Source organism: Macrobrachium rosenbergii, chromosome 11, assembly GCF_040412425.1.
Source record: "Macrobrachium rosenbergii isolate ZJJX-2024 chromosome 11, ASM4041242v1, whole genome shotgun sequence".
Taxonomy (NCBI): domain Eukaryota; kingdom Metazoa; phylum Arthropoda; class Malacostraca; order Decapoda; family Palaemonidae; genus Macrobrachium; species Macrobrachium rosenbergii.
The window spans coordinates 34,237,861-34,257,842 of NC_089751.1; the positions used below are offsets into that span (position 1 = coordinate 34,237,861).

Here is a 19,982-nt window from a genome sequence, read left to right on the forward strand (position 1 = left end):
CGAATTACATAACGAATTTTTCAAGCACGAAAACCTGCTTTGAATGCCCTTCCCAAGCCAAATTTTTCTTAGCCCAATGAGTTTGAACCTAACCCGAACCATCTGATGAAGTCATTCGCCAATCGCAAATGCAGATGGTCAATGGCCTTTGTAGTTCCCGGGGGACAGAAGCAGGAGGTCAATGGCGTTTGTAGTTCCCCGGGGAGAGGAATCTGGAATTACTTGCCTTTACAAATACTGAAACAGGTGACTCGATCGCCTTTTTTTTTTTTTACTTTCTTTTTCTCGTTTCAATATAAACCCAGCACTTTCGATTCAAGTGCGGCGGAAAACAAGTGAACTTGCAGCTTTCAAGTCTTGAAGGCCTCTAAAACATGAATATTGGCCGATTCTAAACTCAGTTACGAAAAGGAATTTAATGCGGTGAGATTTTGTCGTGATTTCTCTACTTTTGTGCTGATGTATTTTAGTAGTTTTCGGGAGATATATCATTCAATTTAGAATGGTAACAGTGCTTAGACCAAACTTCATGAGAATTCCGAAGCACCAAAATGGGTACAGCAATGTCTAGCATCCTCCTCACGATATGGGGTTGTAATATTAAATCATTTATTCATCGCATTTTTACTGCAAGGCTTTCATGCAACTTCGGCATTTGCTCTAGATACTCATGACTTACGTCATATCCAGCAACGGCGTAATCTTCGAAATTAGATTGCTTATCTTTAGCTCCTATGTACCCAGCATTTCTCGCGAAAGTGGAGGCCACATAATGTTCAGAAAATGTTTATTACGTGAATGTTTCAACATTAAGGCCTCTAGTTTAAGAAACCCTTTTAAAGGATCTGGAAGTTAAAATTATTTGTGTACAATATTTGCAGGCTACATATCTAGAATGTGTGTGATGTGTGTGTATGTGTGTGTGAGAGAGAGAGAGAGAGAGAGAGAGAGAGAGAGAGAGAGAGAGAGAGAGAGAGAGAGAGAGAGAATAGTACTTAGAGTATGAAATAACACCAATAACATTACATTAAACAACCGTTTATATGTCTATTACACAAGCCCAATATGGGAAACAAATCCAAAGCAAAGATTAAACAAGAGAAGTGGTGGCCTGGCAGGCGAAACATGGTAGCCAGAGACGACAGAAACTATCCTATACAAGTTAGAGGGTAGAGTCTTATTATGTAGGAATGAAAGTATTGTTTAATATGGGATTACATTCTTACAGAACAAAGCAAAAGACCATGAAATGGAGGGAAAAGTACCATATATATATATATATATATATATATATATATATATATATATATATACACACACATTAGGATAGGCTTAGGACAGAGGATAACCTGCCTTCGGGCAGTTTCTTTTTAAACCGTTGTTTATTAGTGTTAATCCCCTCAGAAGTGCGGTCAACATACAGTATGTTATGTGACGTCCGACTGTCCCCAGGCCCCTGCAGTTATGTTCTGTCTTCGTTGTACGACAAAAAGAAAGTAGCACTGGTATTGCTAACTCGCTTGTTATGGAGGGCATGAATGCGGCAAGGCCATATGACACAACCTATCTTGCTTATTCAGTAATGCTATCGATTCCTGGCGCCCTTCCATTCTCAAAACTCTTCCCTACCCCCAACACTGACATTCACAAGTACTCTCACAGTCATGCTAATCCCACAATTGCATCACTGAGGGCTATCTCACTCTCATCCATCGCATTTAACAGCTCTTCAAAATTGGCACTTCACAGTGTTTTCTTTACACAACATCACTCCATTCGCATCTTTCATTCTGTGATCCATTTACTTATTAACTCTAATGCTTTACTTTCGTTTAATACAGCCTGAAATCCATCCCTGAATTTTCATTCTATTCTCCTGTTTCTCACTTCACAACTACTTCACATACACACATACATATATGTGTGTGTGTATTATACATATACACACATATATATAAAATGTTTTCACATGTTTATTACGTATTAAATTTATCTTTATATTTTTAGACAGTCACAAACAATTACAATACGATAAAACATTTGGTCACCAACAACACAAAATTATCCAGATATGTTAATGTATAAATTTCGTATCTTCCAAAACAAAAGGCGTTGACTCAACGTAAGTATAAATTTTAACGAGGCTTCGACTGCCTAAGTCAGCGTCAGACCTAGTGACAAATCTGTACACACAATCGTTTAAGATGTGAATACATGAATGTGAGAGTCTGTATGTATGTATGTATGTATGTATGTATGTATGTATGTATGTATGTATACTAAGACTAATCCTACAGTATAAAAATAAGATAAAAAGAATGAAAACGATAACTTCCAAAATACTGCACTACTTAATGACTGACTAAAGAGAAGGTACTACAAGTGTACGGCATGCGAACCCACAACACTTGGCTTACCTGAACGCACAGCAACTAAGTTATTTAAGCGGCCACACTAGTAATTTGAATCCTCTCTCTCTCTCTCTCTCTCTCTCTCTCTCTCTCTCTCTCTCATTGTTTTTAAACTGCTAACTTGATGCATTTAAAAGGTGTTCTTTCCTTTTGGAAGTGACCACATTGTATTGGAAAAAAAAAAGTCCTTTCAGTATAGATACGTACACTCAAATGCGAACAATTAACACAAAATAAAAATACCGAAGGCTGAATTTAAATGTATAGTGGTAAAATAAGAAATAAAACTAAAACTTACTTTTTTATTTGTTATGAAAAAAGTAGTAGTTAGAAACTGCAAAAACAAATTCCTTAAGGAAAAAAATTGCAATTAAAAGCTCACATGAAACAAAAACAACAACATACATGCCAGATCAAAAATAGATAAGAAATAAAGTTAAGACAAACCTTTATACATCTCACTGAAACTAGAAAACCCTGAGCACGATTTAAAGAGAAGTAAATGACTAATTTTCCAAAAATCAACCCAAAACAAGGAAGGGTGAGAGAACGAACGCCTAGCTTCTGAAGAAGCAAAAACACACGAAAACTTGGCCAAAAGAAAGGAGAAAAACAATAAGAAAAGAACAATCAAATTGTTCCATAAAATTCCACAACAGACCACCTTATTAACGAGGAATCTTCGTTCATACACTCACTGGAATGAAATAAAAATAATTAAATAGTTCGAAGAAATGTATCTCCCCTTTAGTTATCTATTTGTCATCTACATTACACGGAGCTTGTCGCCAGGTACGAGGTCTAATCTGTCAAACGGTTACGGACAACAGCCGATCAAAAGTGCAGGAGTCCTACTTGCTGCTAGGACAAGTGGCCATAACCGTCGTAGGGGTACGTAGCCTAAACTGGCACTAGGACAAGCAGTCCAGTGTAAACTACTGTCCATGTACCTATAAAGGTACATGGGATGACCTCTATCCGGAGTAGGTAGAGTCTAAATAGTTTGAGGGGTACGCAGTAAAAGTAGCTTTGCTACTTAAAAGCTCCAGTTGGTTGGTATGGGTACATTTTATACTTCAAAGCATCACATACACGCACGTCTATTCTATTACATCAATAGAAATTAAAACTAGATACACAAAACCTTTCGTTGAGATCATCTAAAAACTAAACCCTCCCCCGCCAAGAAAAACTACATAAGAAGCATAAGCAAAAAGATATTAAAATTAATTAAGGCAAGTCTACAAAAAACGAAATCAAAAGTCAGCATAACGAAAACTATAATCCGTAAGTATTCTTTGCAAGATATCCTTAGCAAACAAAGTTAGCATAAAACAAACGAAGCCCCAAGAATAGCCCAAAGATAAAATGCTAAAGATATTAAGAATTCATGAGAAAGAAAAAATAACGAAACTTTACCAATAATGAAGAAAAGAAAAAAATATACTGAAAGTTCAACCGCAAAGGGTTAACTAAAAGACTACCAAAATTAAAAAAAAAAAAAAAAAAAAAAAAAAATATCAAAATCAAAATCACAAAATCAGGTCAGAGAAAACGCCGAATTCAGAAGGGCAGCTCAACAAGCAAGCTGGGTTCAAACGAAATGTAGTTAAAGCATTTTCCCAGGAATAAAGCTGCAACAACGAAATTAAGAAATGATAAAATGAAAGCAAAGTAACTTTAGGATTACAAGATAAAATCAAAACACCTTAGATGCAACAAACTCACAGAAAAAGAAACCCGTTTATAGAGATCCTAACAATAAATGAAATTGATTCGAATATACCAGAGCGCACTGCGATCTTAATAAAAATAAAAATAAGGAAAATCTAATATGACGATGAACTTGGTAGCGAGAAAATCAGAAAACCGAAGCCTCAAGAGGGCCACAATGCATACTAAGTCAATCAAGTTTTAGGACAACAAAAACCAAGTTCTACTTTTACAAGAGACGTTCATACTTAATACGAGCACAACTCCCCATATATGAAATATGACCGAAAAAGTTTTCTTACAGCAACCCATCAGTATCCTGTAGCTACATTCGAAACTCGAGTGACCTTCAGATTTTCTCGAGGACCTAACCCCAGAGCAAAAGTAGCATCCCTGAGGGGCCAAACTGTCTTGCTATTAGATTTTCTTGAATTGAAAGTTCGACACAGGAAATCCTTCTCATCGGTTTTTAAGAGGTTACTACTTTAGCAAATGGCATCCTAATATTAGAAAGGCTCGCCATAAATTGTATTACCAAAAGTATTGAAATTCCTACAGCATTTCAGTAACTTCTTCTTTCCTTCTTTTGTCACTCCATTCTTCCTTTAAGAGGCAGGTCTATCCTCTCCTTTGAGGTTAAGCCAAACCATTCATTCGTCACACCATTCACCTGTTTTCTTCGGGGCTGGGCTAGAAAAGCGCGCGATGCCTCCTGTCCTACTAACCTTTACATTTAAAAATCATATAGATGACATCCACGCACACACACACACACACACATATATGCAATATATATGTGTATATATATAAATAGTGAGAGAGAGAGAGAGAGAGAGAGAGAGAGAGAGTGTATATAGAAACGTGGGAAGAAAATTCTTAACAAAAGAGATATACATGATCAAAAATGAAAAGGTTTGTGTGTGTGTGTGTGTGTGTGTGTGTGTGTGTGTGAGAGAGAGAGAGAGAGAGAGAGAGAGAGAGAGAGAGAGAGAGAGAGAGAGAGAACACTTAAATAAAAATAAGTTACTATTTCTTAGCGGGAGGAATGACAGGATTCACGTTTACATGTAAAATAAAAAAATAAAAATTGGTGCCTATATTCAAAATTGACGTAAACACTTGAAAAACGCTTTTCTTAGCCTGAAAGGAAATGAGACATTCCAAATAATTTTCTTTGTTGAATACTAGAATAAAAAAGTTACCATAAATGAAAATCATTTAATTATATTAAGCTGAAGCAACGTGTCTTCCCTCAGTTATCTATTCTAACAAAACCTTGGAACATCCCTTCAGTCTTGTCTTTAACTTGCATAAACTCCTAACCCTCGAGAGAATAGTGAATACTAATTCTATCTCTCTCTCTCTCTGCAACCTACATCCAATAACTTCATCTTATCAAACTAAATTAGTTCCAATGAAACCTCGTATATCCCATTACCATCACATCATGCCACTTTGTCAGCATCGAGGTAGCCAAGGAATCCATCAATTGCAAGGCGTGGGCACGCACGTAATTCGTATCCTCACCTTACAATGCTGAGACTGAGGCTTTATTGCCCTTCATAAGAGACGTCGCATCATTATGGGTATCAAATCGAATAGCTGATAAATACGTCAGTAGGCACCCATTTTCAAGGTCAATGGCATACACTTGAATGACCTTCGAATTGGCGAAAACGCAAGAGAGTTAACGGATCAGAAGAGGTTTTCAACAATCGAGTAAGCGAACAGAACTCGAGGAATGAACGACACATGAACGTTTAATATATACTTCCTAGGAAATCATGCTACTGGCACGAGTTGGCATAAAAACCAGGACATGCACCTGGAAAAAAAAAACTCGAAATAAATGGTTTGTTTTCATGACCCTGCATACCTCAGGCTCCTACATAATTCTCTTTGAGATAAATAGGAGAGGGAATGCAAAGATCTCTGGCATAGTGGAGTACCGCAGCCTGCACTCTCCACCCACAGCCACTAAAGTTTACGTAGAAAAAATTTAAGCTAAGCATCGTCTAAACTTCTGATTTTTCAAGGCGATAATTAATCGAGTACTTAAAACTGGAATACTTGGAAAGCTTCGCAATACGAGAGCATAGGGAATTGGGTAAGCTGCTATAAGTAGAGCAATACAATCAATAAACAATTATAATGACATGGAAAATTGAAGAAAAACTATAACTTTCCAGAACACTATAAATATAGCAATACATGCGCCATGCAATTACAATGAAATGAGAAATTGTTTAAAAACTTTAATTTTGACAAGAATTTATTTGCAATTCCGAAATAAGATTAAGAAATGAAAATTATGTACAAAACTCTCTCGAAACAGTATATCCCTCATCAGTTCTTGGACTATTCCATTTTGCCACATTTTGGAAGGAGGGACCAAAGGCACTTAAAAGTTTAGTGGTATCTCGTACAACCGGTATTGTTTCTCATATTAAAAGGCAGAAAATTAAGAAAACAGTTATTCGAAAAACCGGAATTAGTCATGAGATAGTTTAGTTCTTTACGGATTAAGATTCTTGAAACACTGCTAAAATATGCCATGATACTCACACTTAGAAATAGATCATATTATTTAGATTTTTAGTCGATAATTCCTAAATACCTAAAAGAAATACTCAAATTTAAACAAACACTGAGACATATGACAAGCAATTTACGTCCTCGAAAACGGCTAACACAGATTCTCATCTGCGTAATTTTGATGGACAAATTGAGATACAAAATGAAATTTTTTCACAATGACTCATTTCTGAAAAGGTAAATCTGTTTATATTATTCAAATAATATATTACATAAAGCCGGTACTACATACATCTTACATGAGCCTGTTCGAAAAGGTAAGTCTGTTTATATTATTCAAATAACATTAAATAAAGCCGGTACTAAATACATCTTACATGAGTTGGTCATCACTCTCGCTTATACAGTGTATATATATATATATATATATATATATATATATATATATATATATATATATATATATATATATATATATATATATATATATATACATATGCATACATACATACATACATACATATATACTGTATATATTTATATATATAATATATACATATTTATATTTATATATATAATATATATATGTAAATTTTTATCTTGCCTACTATCATTATAAAATTTCACACTGCTATGTATAAACTCACCTCATATAGAGAAAATGGTTAAACAGAAATAATAAAAAAATCTTAAAAAATAAGAAAAACATCAGAATTGTTTAAGAAAATCGTGAACAGTTTAGTAAAGATAAAAATAAAATACATATAGGTCTTAGTATGAGAATGGGAAATTATAAAATAAAATTAGGAAACAAAAAATAAATCGCAGCCAACAGTTTACCTAATTTGCAACGTTGTCTGCAGTTTTATAAAAAATATATATATATATTACTATGAATAAAGTATAAGGAAATGCAAAATAATATCTCCGAACTTTTATCATTTGTCTTGAAATCGACGAAATCCTCTTTAATATCTGAAATTCTACGACCTTCAATTTTTACGAAAAGATAACCCGTCTACTTATATGAGTAGTGGTAATTGCTTAGTAATAAAGCCGGCTATCCCTTTTTATTAAACTATAAGCATAACAAATACAAGAGGAATAAGCGACGAATAAAATTTACGGCAACAAGTAATCTGCCAGTTTGACAGAAGTACTTCCATGAAGACGACCTCTGAATTCCCCCTCAGACTGTCTGATAATTATAACCAATACAATGATTTATCGTTAACGGTGAATTTTTTTTACTGATGATACCATAGCGTTAGCTACATACTTTTAACACTACTTTTTCTTATCTTTTAGATCAATTAGTAGTTATGAATATTCCATGAAGAAATATCTTAAAAGAATAGTTCCATCCACATAGCTTTATTTTTCACGAGGCATATGCTCCAACGTCAGATCCGATAAATGTCTGCTTCAACTTGACACTCGTAAGTGACAATATACAAATCAATATTCTACAAGAAACATTTTCAAATTTTAGCAAACATTTTCTTCAAACCGCGTTTTCAGTGATATACAGCTTCAGATTAAAAATTCTTTCGACCATGTTAAGATAAAGAGCCGTATAGTGTCCCTTTGAAACACATCCTTAGAAGTATTTTCTATATTTTATATATTCTCGTTTCATTGAAAATTTTTCGTATGTACTCAACACTGTACAGTATTTTTCTTAACAACGAAATTAAGAAAGCAACTTTCTTACTGCCTCTCAAAACATAAAACCTGAACTCGGCAATGTATCGTCACTGCCATGATAGAACGCCCCCCTCGCCAATCTAAACCCCCGGTTCCTACAACTGACGTATTCAAGCTTCTTTATTTGAAGAAGAAATTGAAGACGCAAGCTAACATACAGACAGCCATTTCAAATGAATTATTTTTGTTAGAAAACTTCAGTAAAGTCTGATTAATTACCTAAACCGAAGTTTTCATATTTACTCAACAAGTTGTTTCTGTTTTCTCTACTATTTTTTCTTGCCAAGGCAGGAAAAACATGACTGGAAATCTGTTTACTTAAAGTTTAAAGGGCGGCAGGGTTATGAGGTACAGAGTAAAACGCTCGCATTCTCGCATAATAGCTGACTGAAAGAAGACAAAACGTGGCTATAAAAGGATCCTGTCCCTTTGCTAGGTGACTGTTCAAGCAAGGAATAAGCACACACCACCAATGCAGAGGTTGACATTAGCACGACAAGCAATTGCATGTGCAATGGATCGGATGATGGCACACAGAGTCTTCTGTCAATAATAAACGGAAATTATTTGTCTGAAAAAAAAAATATTCATTCGAAAGAGCACTCCTGAAAAACACCTGTCTACCACCGTACTCTTCGGGATTTTATATGTGATGATGCTCACATACAAACAAGTATTGGGTAAGTTCACGTGCACATATTTATACACTGACAATACGCATACACACAAATGTATATGAATAAAAATGGGGGCGGGTCTTGTAGTTGTATCAAGACGAGGGGAAAAGGAGGGAGTGAGGGAGTAAGCGGGAGACGTGGACATGTTGGAGAGGGTATGGGAGGGGAAAGGGGGTGAGGTAGGTGTGCGTGGGGGGAAGGGGGTGAGGTAGGTGTGCGTGCGAGTGAGGGAAAGAAAGACGAGGGAAGAGTAGGAAGTGATTGCCAAGATTGTGGCAAGTGCGTCGGGAGAAGTGTGTCTGGTGGAGTGGTAGCTGGTAGTGCTCTGAGAGGCGGCCCTTCGCAGCCCCCTACTTAGTCAGCCAATAAGGACTGTTTTTGTAGTGTAGGGAATAAAACGCGGAGAAAAATCACAAGAGCGCAAATATGTCGGGAGTTATCAGTCTGGTGCTGGAACGGGATGGCCATGACCAGCCCTGGGGCTTCAGGCTTCAGGGGGGTTCCGACGTGGCTTTGCCCCTATCAGTTCAGAGGGTAAGTACAATACAACAAGCAAGCTTAAAATCCCGTCGGTAATCTTATAAAATCACAATTCATTTGATATGTAGTGTTTTTCAGATATATTACATGTTCTTGACAACAGCAGGGTTCAAATTTCAGTTTACAATTCTATCCTCAAGAGCCTTGAAAATTTAAGGTTCTAGGTCTCAAATGGCCACGAATTCTGGTCTTGTTTTAAAAGATTCTAAATTTTATGGCCAAATCCTGAGCATATTTAGAAGTTCTCACTTCAAACATCCCTTGAGAACATCTTGATAAATTTTACCTAAAGAATCCTGCAGTAGATAGTCAAGCGGTTGGCAATGTTTCTATATTTCGTCCAAAGAATGTAATAATCTATAAACTCTTTCTCTTCTCTTCAGTTTACACAATTATTAACCTTATTTTTGGAGGTTTTTAAGCTTTCCATTCCTAACTAGCCTCACAACTTTACATTCCAACAGTTTCCCTTTTTTAACTATATTACCTCAAAAGATACTTAATAAACCGATTGCCTCGTTCTCTGTTGTACGTTTTCATCCATCTCCTGGCAAACAGCATATTTTCACTCCAAATTAATCTTCTATGCAATACCTTTATATTCTCCCTTTTTACTAATACAGTTTAGAATATAACACTAAAACTTACAAGCATGAAATTCCTTATTCACATATCAGAAAAAATTCCCAATCATGACATCAAAATACTGATAAAAGGTACAAAACGAATTCAACATGAGAGAGAGAGAGAGAGAGAGAGAGAGAGAGAGAGAGAGAGAGAGAGAGAGAGAGAGAGAGAGAGAGAGAGAGAGAGAGGCAGGCTTCAGCTCCTGGGCGAAATCTATTGGATTATATTTCATGATGTTCTCGTCTCCAACGAACTTTTCTGGTTCTCCTTTTGGTCGCGGGTAGCGGTGGCCCCGAACCAGCCCAGAACTTAGCAGCATCACATCCATCCATTCTCCTCCTCCTCCTCCTCCTCTTCCTCGTCTTCTCCTTCATCCCGACCTCTAAACAAAACCTCTTAACCTAAATTCTTGCAGAGAATTGCTAAAGTTGGAAGGAGTAGCCAAAGAGGTTTCTGAAAGTAATCACAATGCTTCGGGTGCTGTGTTCTATAGGTAATCATAATTTTTAAATTTTAATTTGGTTTCATTAGACTTCAGCTGAACTAATTTTCCTTTTTGTAATTAAACCTAAATGATAAGCATTAAACGACAAAGCAACAAACAGGCAGGCATACTTTGATTTTTTTTTTTTCACTACAAACATTTTTATAACTTTTATGACTTAATCAAATTTGATTGCTCCTTTGATACCAAATTTTTACCTGAAGAACTATCGTTTCCCTCTTACCCAACATTTCGCAAAAACTGAATCCATCCATACATGGCAAGACGTCACCAATTGAATTTGCCAGCTTACATTATTATGTTAGATTATAAACAGAGCAGATCTATTGGCCCAGCAGGGATGAGACAGAGACAAGAGCAATAACAAAAAAGAAGATGGCAGATTCGCTTTATCTTTTCATGCTCACTGAAGGCTCTCTTTCAGGTGTTATTTCCGATATAAATATGATATCATACTCTCAGCTTTATAATCAATAAACTTTTGCTTTTTTGGTATCACGAAAGGTATTTTCAAAGGTCACAAAGTCAATGAATTGAGGAGTGTTTATTTTAAAATGGAGAATTTTTAGATTTTTTAAATAACGAATTCCACAGTTGGGATGAACACATGGCAAATGCTCCAAAAGAAAAAAAAATCACTAACAGCATTCCATCTTTATACGCAAGAAAGACTTTCAAGCAGAAACAGGGAAACTAAAAAATGCAAAAAATATATTTACCAACAATTAAAGGACCAGGATAATGAAATAACTGTACTTCAATGAACGGAAACCTAAGAACAGATACTTCACAAATGAAACACGTTTCAATTTTCGTTACACAGTCAGTTTTTATTTTCACATGACGTTTAGCTCTCAAAATTCAACAAGCCTTAATTATAATAATAGCAAAACATTCAGATTACCGATATCTTGGGTCACCACATAATCCATTACCAGACACTCCTACCCGTAGCTTCTTACATAAGATAAAATAGGGAGTAACATTCAAATAACTGTCAAGATTATCTTGATGTCTATGACGGTATGACCTAACACATTGGCCTTTGCCGATAGTCAAGTTATTAAGGATGGGGAGGGGAGTGGGTGGGGGGAAGTTACTCAATGAGAAGAAAAAGAAGAAGGAAATCAAACTGAATATTAAAGTCATTGCAAGAAATTTATATAACACAAACAGATAAAAATATTAACAATTCGAAAAAAAATTTAAAAATATTTCATTTCATGATCAAATATACCTGATTATTCTACACACTGTTGATGATTGCAAACAGATCAGACTGAAGAATCACGAAAAGGAAAATAATGTGAAGGTGTCTCAGATAACTTCAAATTAACGGTAAGCTTAAAGACGCAGACAAACAAATACTGGGAAAACAAATCCAGTTCAAACCAAGCAACGAATAGTAACAATTTTTCAAGTAGCCAACGTATCATTAATTCAACTGTCTCAGGATGAACATCCACGAGGGAAAAATAAATATAGCCTGTTATTCTACGGATACGCTAAGATCTAACCGGATAAATGCTTTGCCTTGAGGCGTTACTTTTCTCTCTAGAAGTCCGATCACTTTTCATGAGGATGTGATCTATGCATTCTGACGGGGCAATAATCACTTACTTCTGGTATTCTTTGCTCTCTCTCTTTTCACTCACAACAAACGACAACTAACCAACTGCAAAATTATTGCTGAAGTCATGAAAGACATAGGTATTTTCATGGAAACAAGCAAGTACAGTTTCTTTCCTCACTCGGCCCTTAGGATCGAACGCGGTTTCGTCGGCTGTAAGCCGAGTGGTACCATTGTTAAGAAAGAGAGAGAGAGAGAGAGAGAGAGAGAGAGAGAGAGAGAGAGAGAGAGAGAGAGAGAGAGAAACTGATGCTCTGGATTCCGTTCGGTTTCAAGATCTGTGGGATCGATACACATTGTTTTTTTTTCTCGTGGAACTAGGTTAGTTTTTTCTTCCTCTGAAGGTGCAGATCGAAGTCGCTGGCCTTCTGGCTACTGTCGAGAAATTCAAAACAAAACCAGGTGGCGCTATTCCTAGCGCAGAGATTCAAAATTAACGCGACTGCCTGGATTTATAAGATTCTAGGTGATTATCTGAATGCTTTGAAAATGCTCATGTGCATAGATTTCAACATTAATGTTGGGTATGTTCGAGAGAGGGGAAAGAGAATCAATTATCACTTAATAGACTTGAAACATTTAGACAAAGAACACAGAAAGTAACATTATGTACAATGTCTCTTTTAGCGATGTAATCATTTTTCTCGTGGGCTCTTGTTGTTTTTATCGTCTTGTTGTCTCTGTTAATATTCCTAGAGGTTACGACGAGTAATGATGAATCGTTGAATTACGTTGATAAAAACTGTGACGTGAAAATTATCATCCCACATTTCCTGCCTGAGGTTTATTGTCAAAGTCTCTAGTCGTAGAAAAAAATCATTGGAGAGACGAAGAAGCATAGTTAGAGAGCAGCAAGTTATTTTCAGTTTATTCCTAGGATCAATAACAAAAGTCTTTTTGCCATCTGCCAAAAATCTTTTAAAAATACCTTTGAGAAAGGAACGAACAAGTAACTATCGTACAAATAAAAGAATGTACAACAATTAGAGACTTGTACCTAACCAACAAAACACGGAAAATGAATGAGAAACAAAAAAAATTTTTTTTTCCCAAGCTAATCAGCAATTATCTGGGAGAGCAAATAATTTTGAAACTTCATTCATTATTATTATCAATGTTCGCGCCGCTTACTGATACACTTAAAGCAACTGGCGTCACAACATCTATGGTCATCAACACCCAAATTGATATGGATCATACCTAAAAACCCAATAACAACCAACGACAAACCTCCAAAATGGATACTTAAGATTAGAAAGAAATCGCCTAAGGGTAAAAAAATTCCAAATGCATTTCTTTAATCTTTCCAGGCATTGATCATTATCATTTATTTTACACATTGGAAAAGTTAAATTCCTATTGGAAATGCTTGCTATTAAATCGAAAAAAGAATGCACTTACTAATTATGTCAGTGCTGATGATGTTATACTTATTTATCATCCTTAAAAATAATAACAATCATTGTCCTTTAAATCAGTGTTACCCTTAAATCGTGATATGAGTATCTGCATTAAAAAAAAAGTATTTACCATTACTTGGAAAGAACAAGAACCATACGAATAATAATGAAGGGCTTATGATCATATCTAAAGCTATCACCATCACCTTACGATGATAAAAATTGACAGACTTTTCTTATGAGGTCTATTAGAGCCTCTTGACATCCATGTTTTACTTTCCTTATATTTTTGTTCTGAGTGATTTACAACTTCGCCATGGAATGCCCATAAACTTCACCCAGATCGAGGCAAACAGCAGCAATAAGGATTGTTAAAATATCCTCGTTGTGTGTGTGTGTCAGAATTTATGTACATTACATAGAGAGAGAGAGAGAGAGAGAGAGAGAGAGAGGCGTTAACCTTTCTAATCGAAGGACAGAGAAAGACAGACTTTAACATTTTTAATCGAGAAAGCGAAAGTAACATTTGAGAGAGAGAGAGAGAGAGAGAGAGAGAGAGAGAGAGAGAGAGAGAGAGAAACAGGAAATAGGTAATAAGGATAAGAGTCACATATCTGCCATGAGAGATTTATTGCTCAGATGTGAATATTGTTTCAAATAATCGGCAGGCCTTTATTCGTTTCAGAAATAAATCACTTACAGTACAAGACTGGTACGCATAAAAAGCTGGCAAAGTCAATGGCCTTGTGGTATTCCGCGTCGCACGAGATTGAGACTTCAGCCAAACATATCAATATAGTATACAGTCAAACATAAGTCAGTTTGGAATTTATGAAGAGTGAAACCAGACCCTATAAGAATTAGGACAAAGGCACAGTGCCATTACTCTAGGCAAGAAAGCTGGATCCATCCACAAACACAAGTATGGCAAGAAATCAACAAAGAGAGATTGGTATTTCCTATCAACGCCTAGGAAGAGATGCAACGTGAGGTCTTTTGGGCCTGAAACATTTTAATGGCTCCAAACCTGTCATTAATAACTAGGCCTAAGTTGAATGAAGGCCTTTAACTAGTGGTTGGTGTCAATTCATGTTCCAACGGATTTTAATTACTTCCTGGGTACGTACTGTACTTTTATTATATACTGTATCAGCAAAATAAAGGATATATAATACATTAAGAAATCACCATTACAAACAACAACAACAACAACAATAATAATAATAATAATAATAATAATAATAATAATAAGGGTGGAGACCTTCTCTGAAGCAGTAGCGTAGGAAACAATAGCTGTTTCTACGGTATTTAATCGTATAGTTTTCTCTATTTGTCTTACAATGGACAAAGAAGACTCTGTACAGATTAAATGCCGTAGAAACTGCTATTATTTTCAATAATAATGATAAACATAATAATAATAACAGAAACGACTTCAGCCTTACAAAATTCTACCAGAAACAGGTACCATTTTTCCCTTATATTCTTATAAGAGATAATCCTTGCTGCCATTTCTTACCGACATTTAAAGGGAATGAATAAAGCATATATTTTTAACGAGAGAGAGAGAGAGAGAGAGAGAGAGAGAGAGAGAGAGAGAGAGATCTTGCCGAATGAACCCAAAGCACAAAATAAGTAAATAGCCAAACTATTTAATGTGGAAAAAACGATAAACAGCACTAAAACTCTGGCAAAGAAATCAATAAAAACAAGGAAGCAGAGTAACCAATTGAATTGTGGGTAAAAGCGTAAACAAAAACAAAAAACCTAATGTCGCATAAAGACACGGTATTGGACGACGGCATAAAAGTGTCCCTCATAAATCCTCGGGAGAGATTCTAAATTGACCAGAATAGCGAAGAATAAAGATATTAAGAGAGTGAGAAAGGGGGAGAGCGAGACACACAAAAAACGACGAAAAATGAGGGGAAAAAGTGGAATAAGACGACGAGAAATTCCTTCCCGGCATCGCTTCCGCGAAATCTACTTTTTCCCGGGCGCCCCAGAAAACATAAGTAATGCCGCCTCCGAGATCTGACGATTGCTCCCACACCTATGGATGCTTCTTGCAAACTTCAATTTCTACATGGTGACGCCAGGGAAGGAGGAGGAGGCATTGTGTGCGTGCACGCGTATGCTTCCGCGCTACGTGTGTCTGTGTAAGGGGTGGGGGGGAAGCATTTTATCTGAAAGATCCATCCTTTTTTTCCACCCTAAAAATTAAGTTTAAGACATCACAGCTAAACGGGTTGGTATTGCTGCCAGCTGTGGTGAAGTATTCTCCGTTAATATGCCAATAATAAATGGCAGAGCTATAATTCATTTTTTTTTCGCAAATTTTATACTTTCATCATCATTCTACTGACGACTGACTACTGTAGTAATCTAAAATTACTTGTGCTATAACAAATATTCTTCAACTAAAAAAACTGGAATGATCCTAATTTGAGTGGAATCAAAAATAATAATCCGAGAGAGAGAGAGAGAGAGAGAGAGAGAGAGAGAGAGAGAGAGAGAGAGAGAGAGAGAGAGAATATGCACATGGGGAAATAAATAATATAACCGACCATTCACAGCCAGCTTGATCCAAACACGTACTGTACAGTGAACCCTCTAAATTTTCTAGCTAAATGACTGCATTTCATACACAAATATCACTGACCATTCTGAGTAATACCATCCTCCAAGAAATTAGCTTCTGCTTCATTTGTGGCACACAGGTATGACTTCGTTACCTCCAGAAACAATTGTGCCTTGAGATAAGCACCTCCCCATAGAAGTGCCGGCATGACTCGAGCAATCCCATGGAGAAGAGTGGTCATTCTTCTTCAAGAAATTTATAAGGAAATGTAAAATCTCTTGATTTCTTTTCCTCTGAATCTGACATTTTTGGTGCTCTTTCTGCTAAAAGCCGGACACCTATTCAAAACTGGAGAAAGCTACTGTCAACGCAATCCCACTGTCTTGAGAAAACACTTGACATTTATTTTTCACCACACCTTTCTTTTCACCTTGAAAAAGTTGGACTTCCTTTTAGTATAAAGTTGCTAGCACCACCCGTCTACCCCACCGATGTTCAAGGGACTATTGTACAGATGGTCACTTATCCAACCATATGAAAGAGAAAACAGCAATATCAGTTCAATTTCTACATTTCTACCATTTCTGTTACTGAGTAAAATCACTGCATTCAAATACCTTCATAAAGTTTTCTTTCCCTCAAGATCTGAAAGACCTCTTTTTTCATAAATGATGATTATGGTACGAAAAATGATCTACGTTACCCCTGAAGTGGAAATCTCTTGGCAGGTGTGAAGGATATGGTAAGACGGTCATGCACCACGTTTCCAAGAGAGAGAGAGAGAGAGAGAGAGAGAGAGAGAGAGAGAGAGAGAGAGAGAGAGAGAGAGAGAGAGAGTTTTTTCTCTTGGTATTTACGGCCAAAAGTTGCAGCTTCTATTTGTGTTTCATTCTTCAAAGTAAACAGACTTATATGTTCTACTATACATTTTCCTTTGGGGCAGGTGCATCCTAAGTAAAAAAAAAAAAAAACTCAAACGCGAGATTGTCTTAATAATAATAATAACTAGGATGGAAACCCTCTCACATGAATTGTTACAGCTGACGGCTGCATCAGAAAAATTCACGTTATAATATACAGTTTTGAGTTCTAAGAATTCTTTTTTCTTTCGTACAAAGATCATGGAGTAATCGGCCAGTATTAATGATAACAATTAAAAGATATGTTCACATGGGGAAAATTTTCATTTCGCTTGTGAAAAATTTATAATAAAAGTTACAAGGAGGACATATACAACACGGAATCATTAAAGCTTTACCGTATTTTGAGTGACATGGTATTATCGCACCGGGTGTTGCTGTCGAACTAGATTGCAGTGAGGTCAATGGAAGTATTCATGCATAGTGTCATTTTCCAAGGATGTGGTGAATTATGCCAAGGAACAGAGAATAATGTTTTGGTTAGATTGGTTAGCTGGACTTCTGTTTAGTCTCCAGTAAGTCAACCATGTTACTGACGCAGTGAGTGGTGCAAGAGGCACCATTCACCTCCCCCAAATATTAGGAGACTATGACTTGGGATACTCATTATATGGAAATCTTTAAACCCAATTACCTAACAACCCATTATACCATACAATCAGCCAATTTCCAGGCCCCTGATACCAACTAGCAAAGAAGCAGAGCCAAATCCTACCACCATACACCCCCAATAAATATCTCCACTGATCACCAGAATTTCTGGTTACTGTTATGGATTCGCCCAACAATAGTGAGGTCATGTGTTTTAACACCAAGGACTTGTCCACCAAAAGAACCACGATTAAAACTAATGAGCTCATCCTTGAAAGAGTATATTGAGACCACTCCTCATCTGGGCATCCTCTAAAATGTCCTTAGATCGTTCCTGGTGATCAGCGTGAAGAGCTCTTCATTTACCATAAGAGGCAACATGTGTGTACCTAAGAAGATGGTGTAGTCACCGGATCACCACTCAGCATCGTTTTTGCCAATTTCGACATGGGTGATGTTGAAGACCGCCTTCTCTCATGTACTTATGCATACCACTTACTACAAATACATAGATGACAACTTCATCAAGGCCTCTGACTATGAAGAATTACACTGAGATGTACAATTAAGACTTCAAAGTTCTCCCCTACATGTGTGAGGTGAGCACTGACCAGAAACTTCCTTTTCTTGATGATTTCATCTGCAAAGCCAACACAAGAATAGCAGTTGAAGTGTATACAAAAAGAACCAATCTGGACATATACCTCAGTGGCTTAAGGGAGTGGCTGATCTGCTACAAGCTAACCACAGATTTTCAGAATGTCATTTCGCACTTTTCATCTTGATTCTCCCCGTATAAAGAAATCGACCAGGTGGCAAAACACTTGACAGTAAAATTTTTTCCAACAAAAATACTGATAGAGAAATTAAGAAGTTCCTTGACGAATGGTACACCTCGCCAAGCATAATTGGTTCTGGGAAACGAGAATTTGGACGTGCCCTACGAAAAATCATTATGGGACACCTAAAAGCCTCAATTCATGGCCAGACAATTAACCTTGTAATCTGTTCCAATACTTGTAAAATGTTGAGCCTCCCGATGGAAAACCATCCCTCCTCATCCAAGCGCAGAGTCTAGCAGTTCTGATACCCCATACAAGGATGTTCTGGCACTTATAGCTGTATTAACACGATAAGCTCCACCAAAAGGATTTCATGCCACGTTTATGGTGCCATCAGGAGAAACTATGGTTGCACAGAACATGACATACCGCATCGGCAGTATTCAAAGCAGCCGCCAACCGCAGTTTCTTGAAGAGCTACAAATACTGTTGGGGGGTGATATTCAAAAGAAACTGACGAGACTTGACACTGGCTGAAGTACTTGGAAGTTACGCAAAACTAAATACGAGACAAAGTACGGGGAAGAAATGAAAACTTGTTTGGATGGTGGAAGAATAGAAACTGATGATTCGTACAAGAATGAGGGAGTAGATAAAACAGATGACGGCAGGATGAGAGAAGTGGCGAGCCACAGCATAGGTGAAGCAGGTGAAGCAAAGATGACGCTCCCTGAAGACTACTGTTTGTGCACAGTTATTCTGAAATAAATTGTTTCTATGGCTCTAAACTAAACTGGCACACGGCTTAAAACGTCAAGAAGGCATAACACTAAAGAAGGACATAAAGACGTAATAAATCAACCCGGTGGGTAATTTTTCTTGTACAAGAGGCCATGAAAGAACAGTTCTAAACATAAAAATAAACTACTCTCCGAAGGGGCACCATGTAATTAAGGTCTTAAATGTCAAACAGCGCATTCCTATCTATATGTAAGTCACGAGAAATGATTATATATATATATATATATATATATATATATATATATATATATATATATATATATATGTATATACAGTATATATATACATATATATATATGTATATACATATATACTGTATATATATATACATATATATATATATATTTTATATATATGTATATATAAATTTAAGGCATTTAAACAGGAATATTTTACCTTTAAATAAATTCACCAGAGAATGAAATACTGTGTACAATTTATTCCAAAGAATACCACAAAGACAGGAATCTGAAAACTGAATTCATATAGTGTAATGATTTACATCTGTCAGCTACATAATCTTGCTCGCGAGAGAGAGAGAGAGAGAGAGAGAGAGAGAGAG

The 19,982-nt window shown here is 36.4% G+C and overlaps 2 protein-coding genes across 19 annotated transcripts in view; one reads left to right on the top strand and one right to left on the bottom strand.

Moving 5' to 3' along the window:
- The window catches only part of RtGEF (Rho-type guanine nucleotide exchange factor), a 318,924-nt gene that overhangs the window by 190,428 nt on the left and 108,514 nt on the right, over positions 1-19,982 (bottom strand). The window lies entirely within an intron of this gene.
- LOC136843310 (PDZ and LIM domain protein 1-like) overlaps positions 9,275-19,982 on the top strand; it is a 127,463-nt gene continuing 116,755 nt past the window's right edge. For 15 of the 16 annotated variants that reach the window (XM_067111547.1, XM_067111550.1, XM_067111551.1 and 12 more), the window contains exon 1: positions 9,285-9,577. In XM_067111547.1, coding sequence (XP_066967648.1) covers positions 9,470-9,577 — 108 coding nt within the window. In that variant the 5' untranslated portion in view covers positions 9,285-9,469. Of the gene's footprint in view, positions 9,578-19,982 lie in introns of all 16 variants that reach the window. The other variant, XM_067111563.1, reaches the window with a different exon arrangement.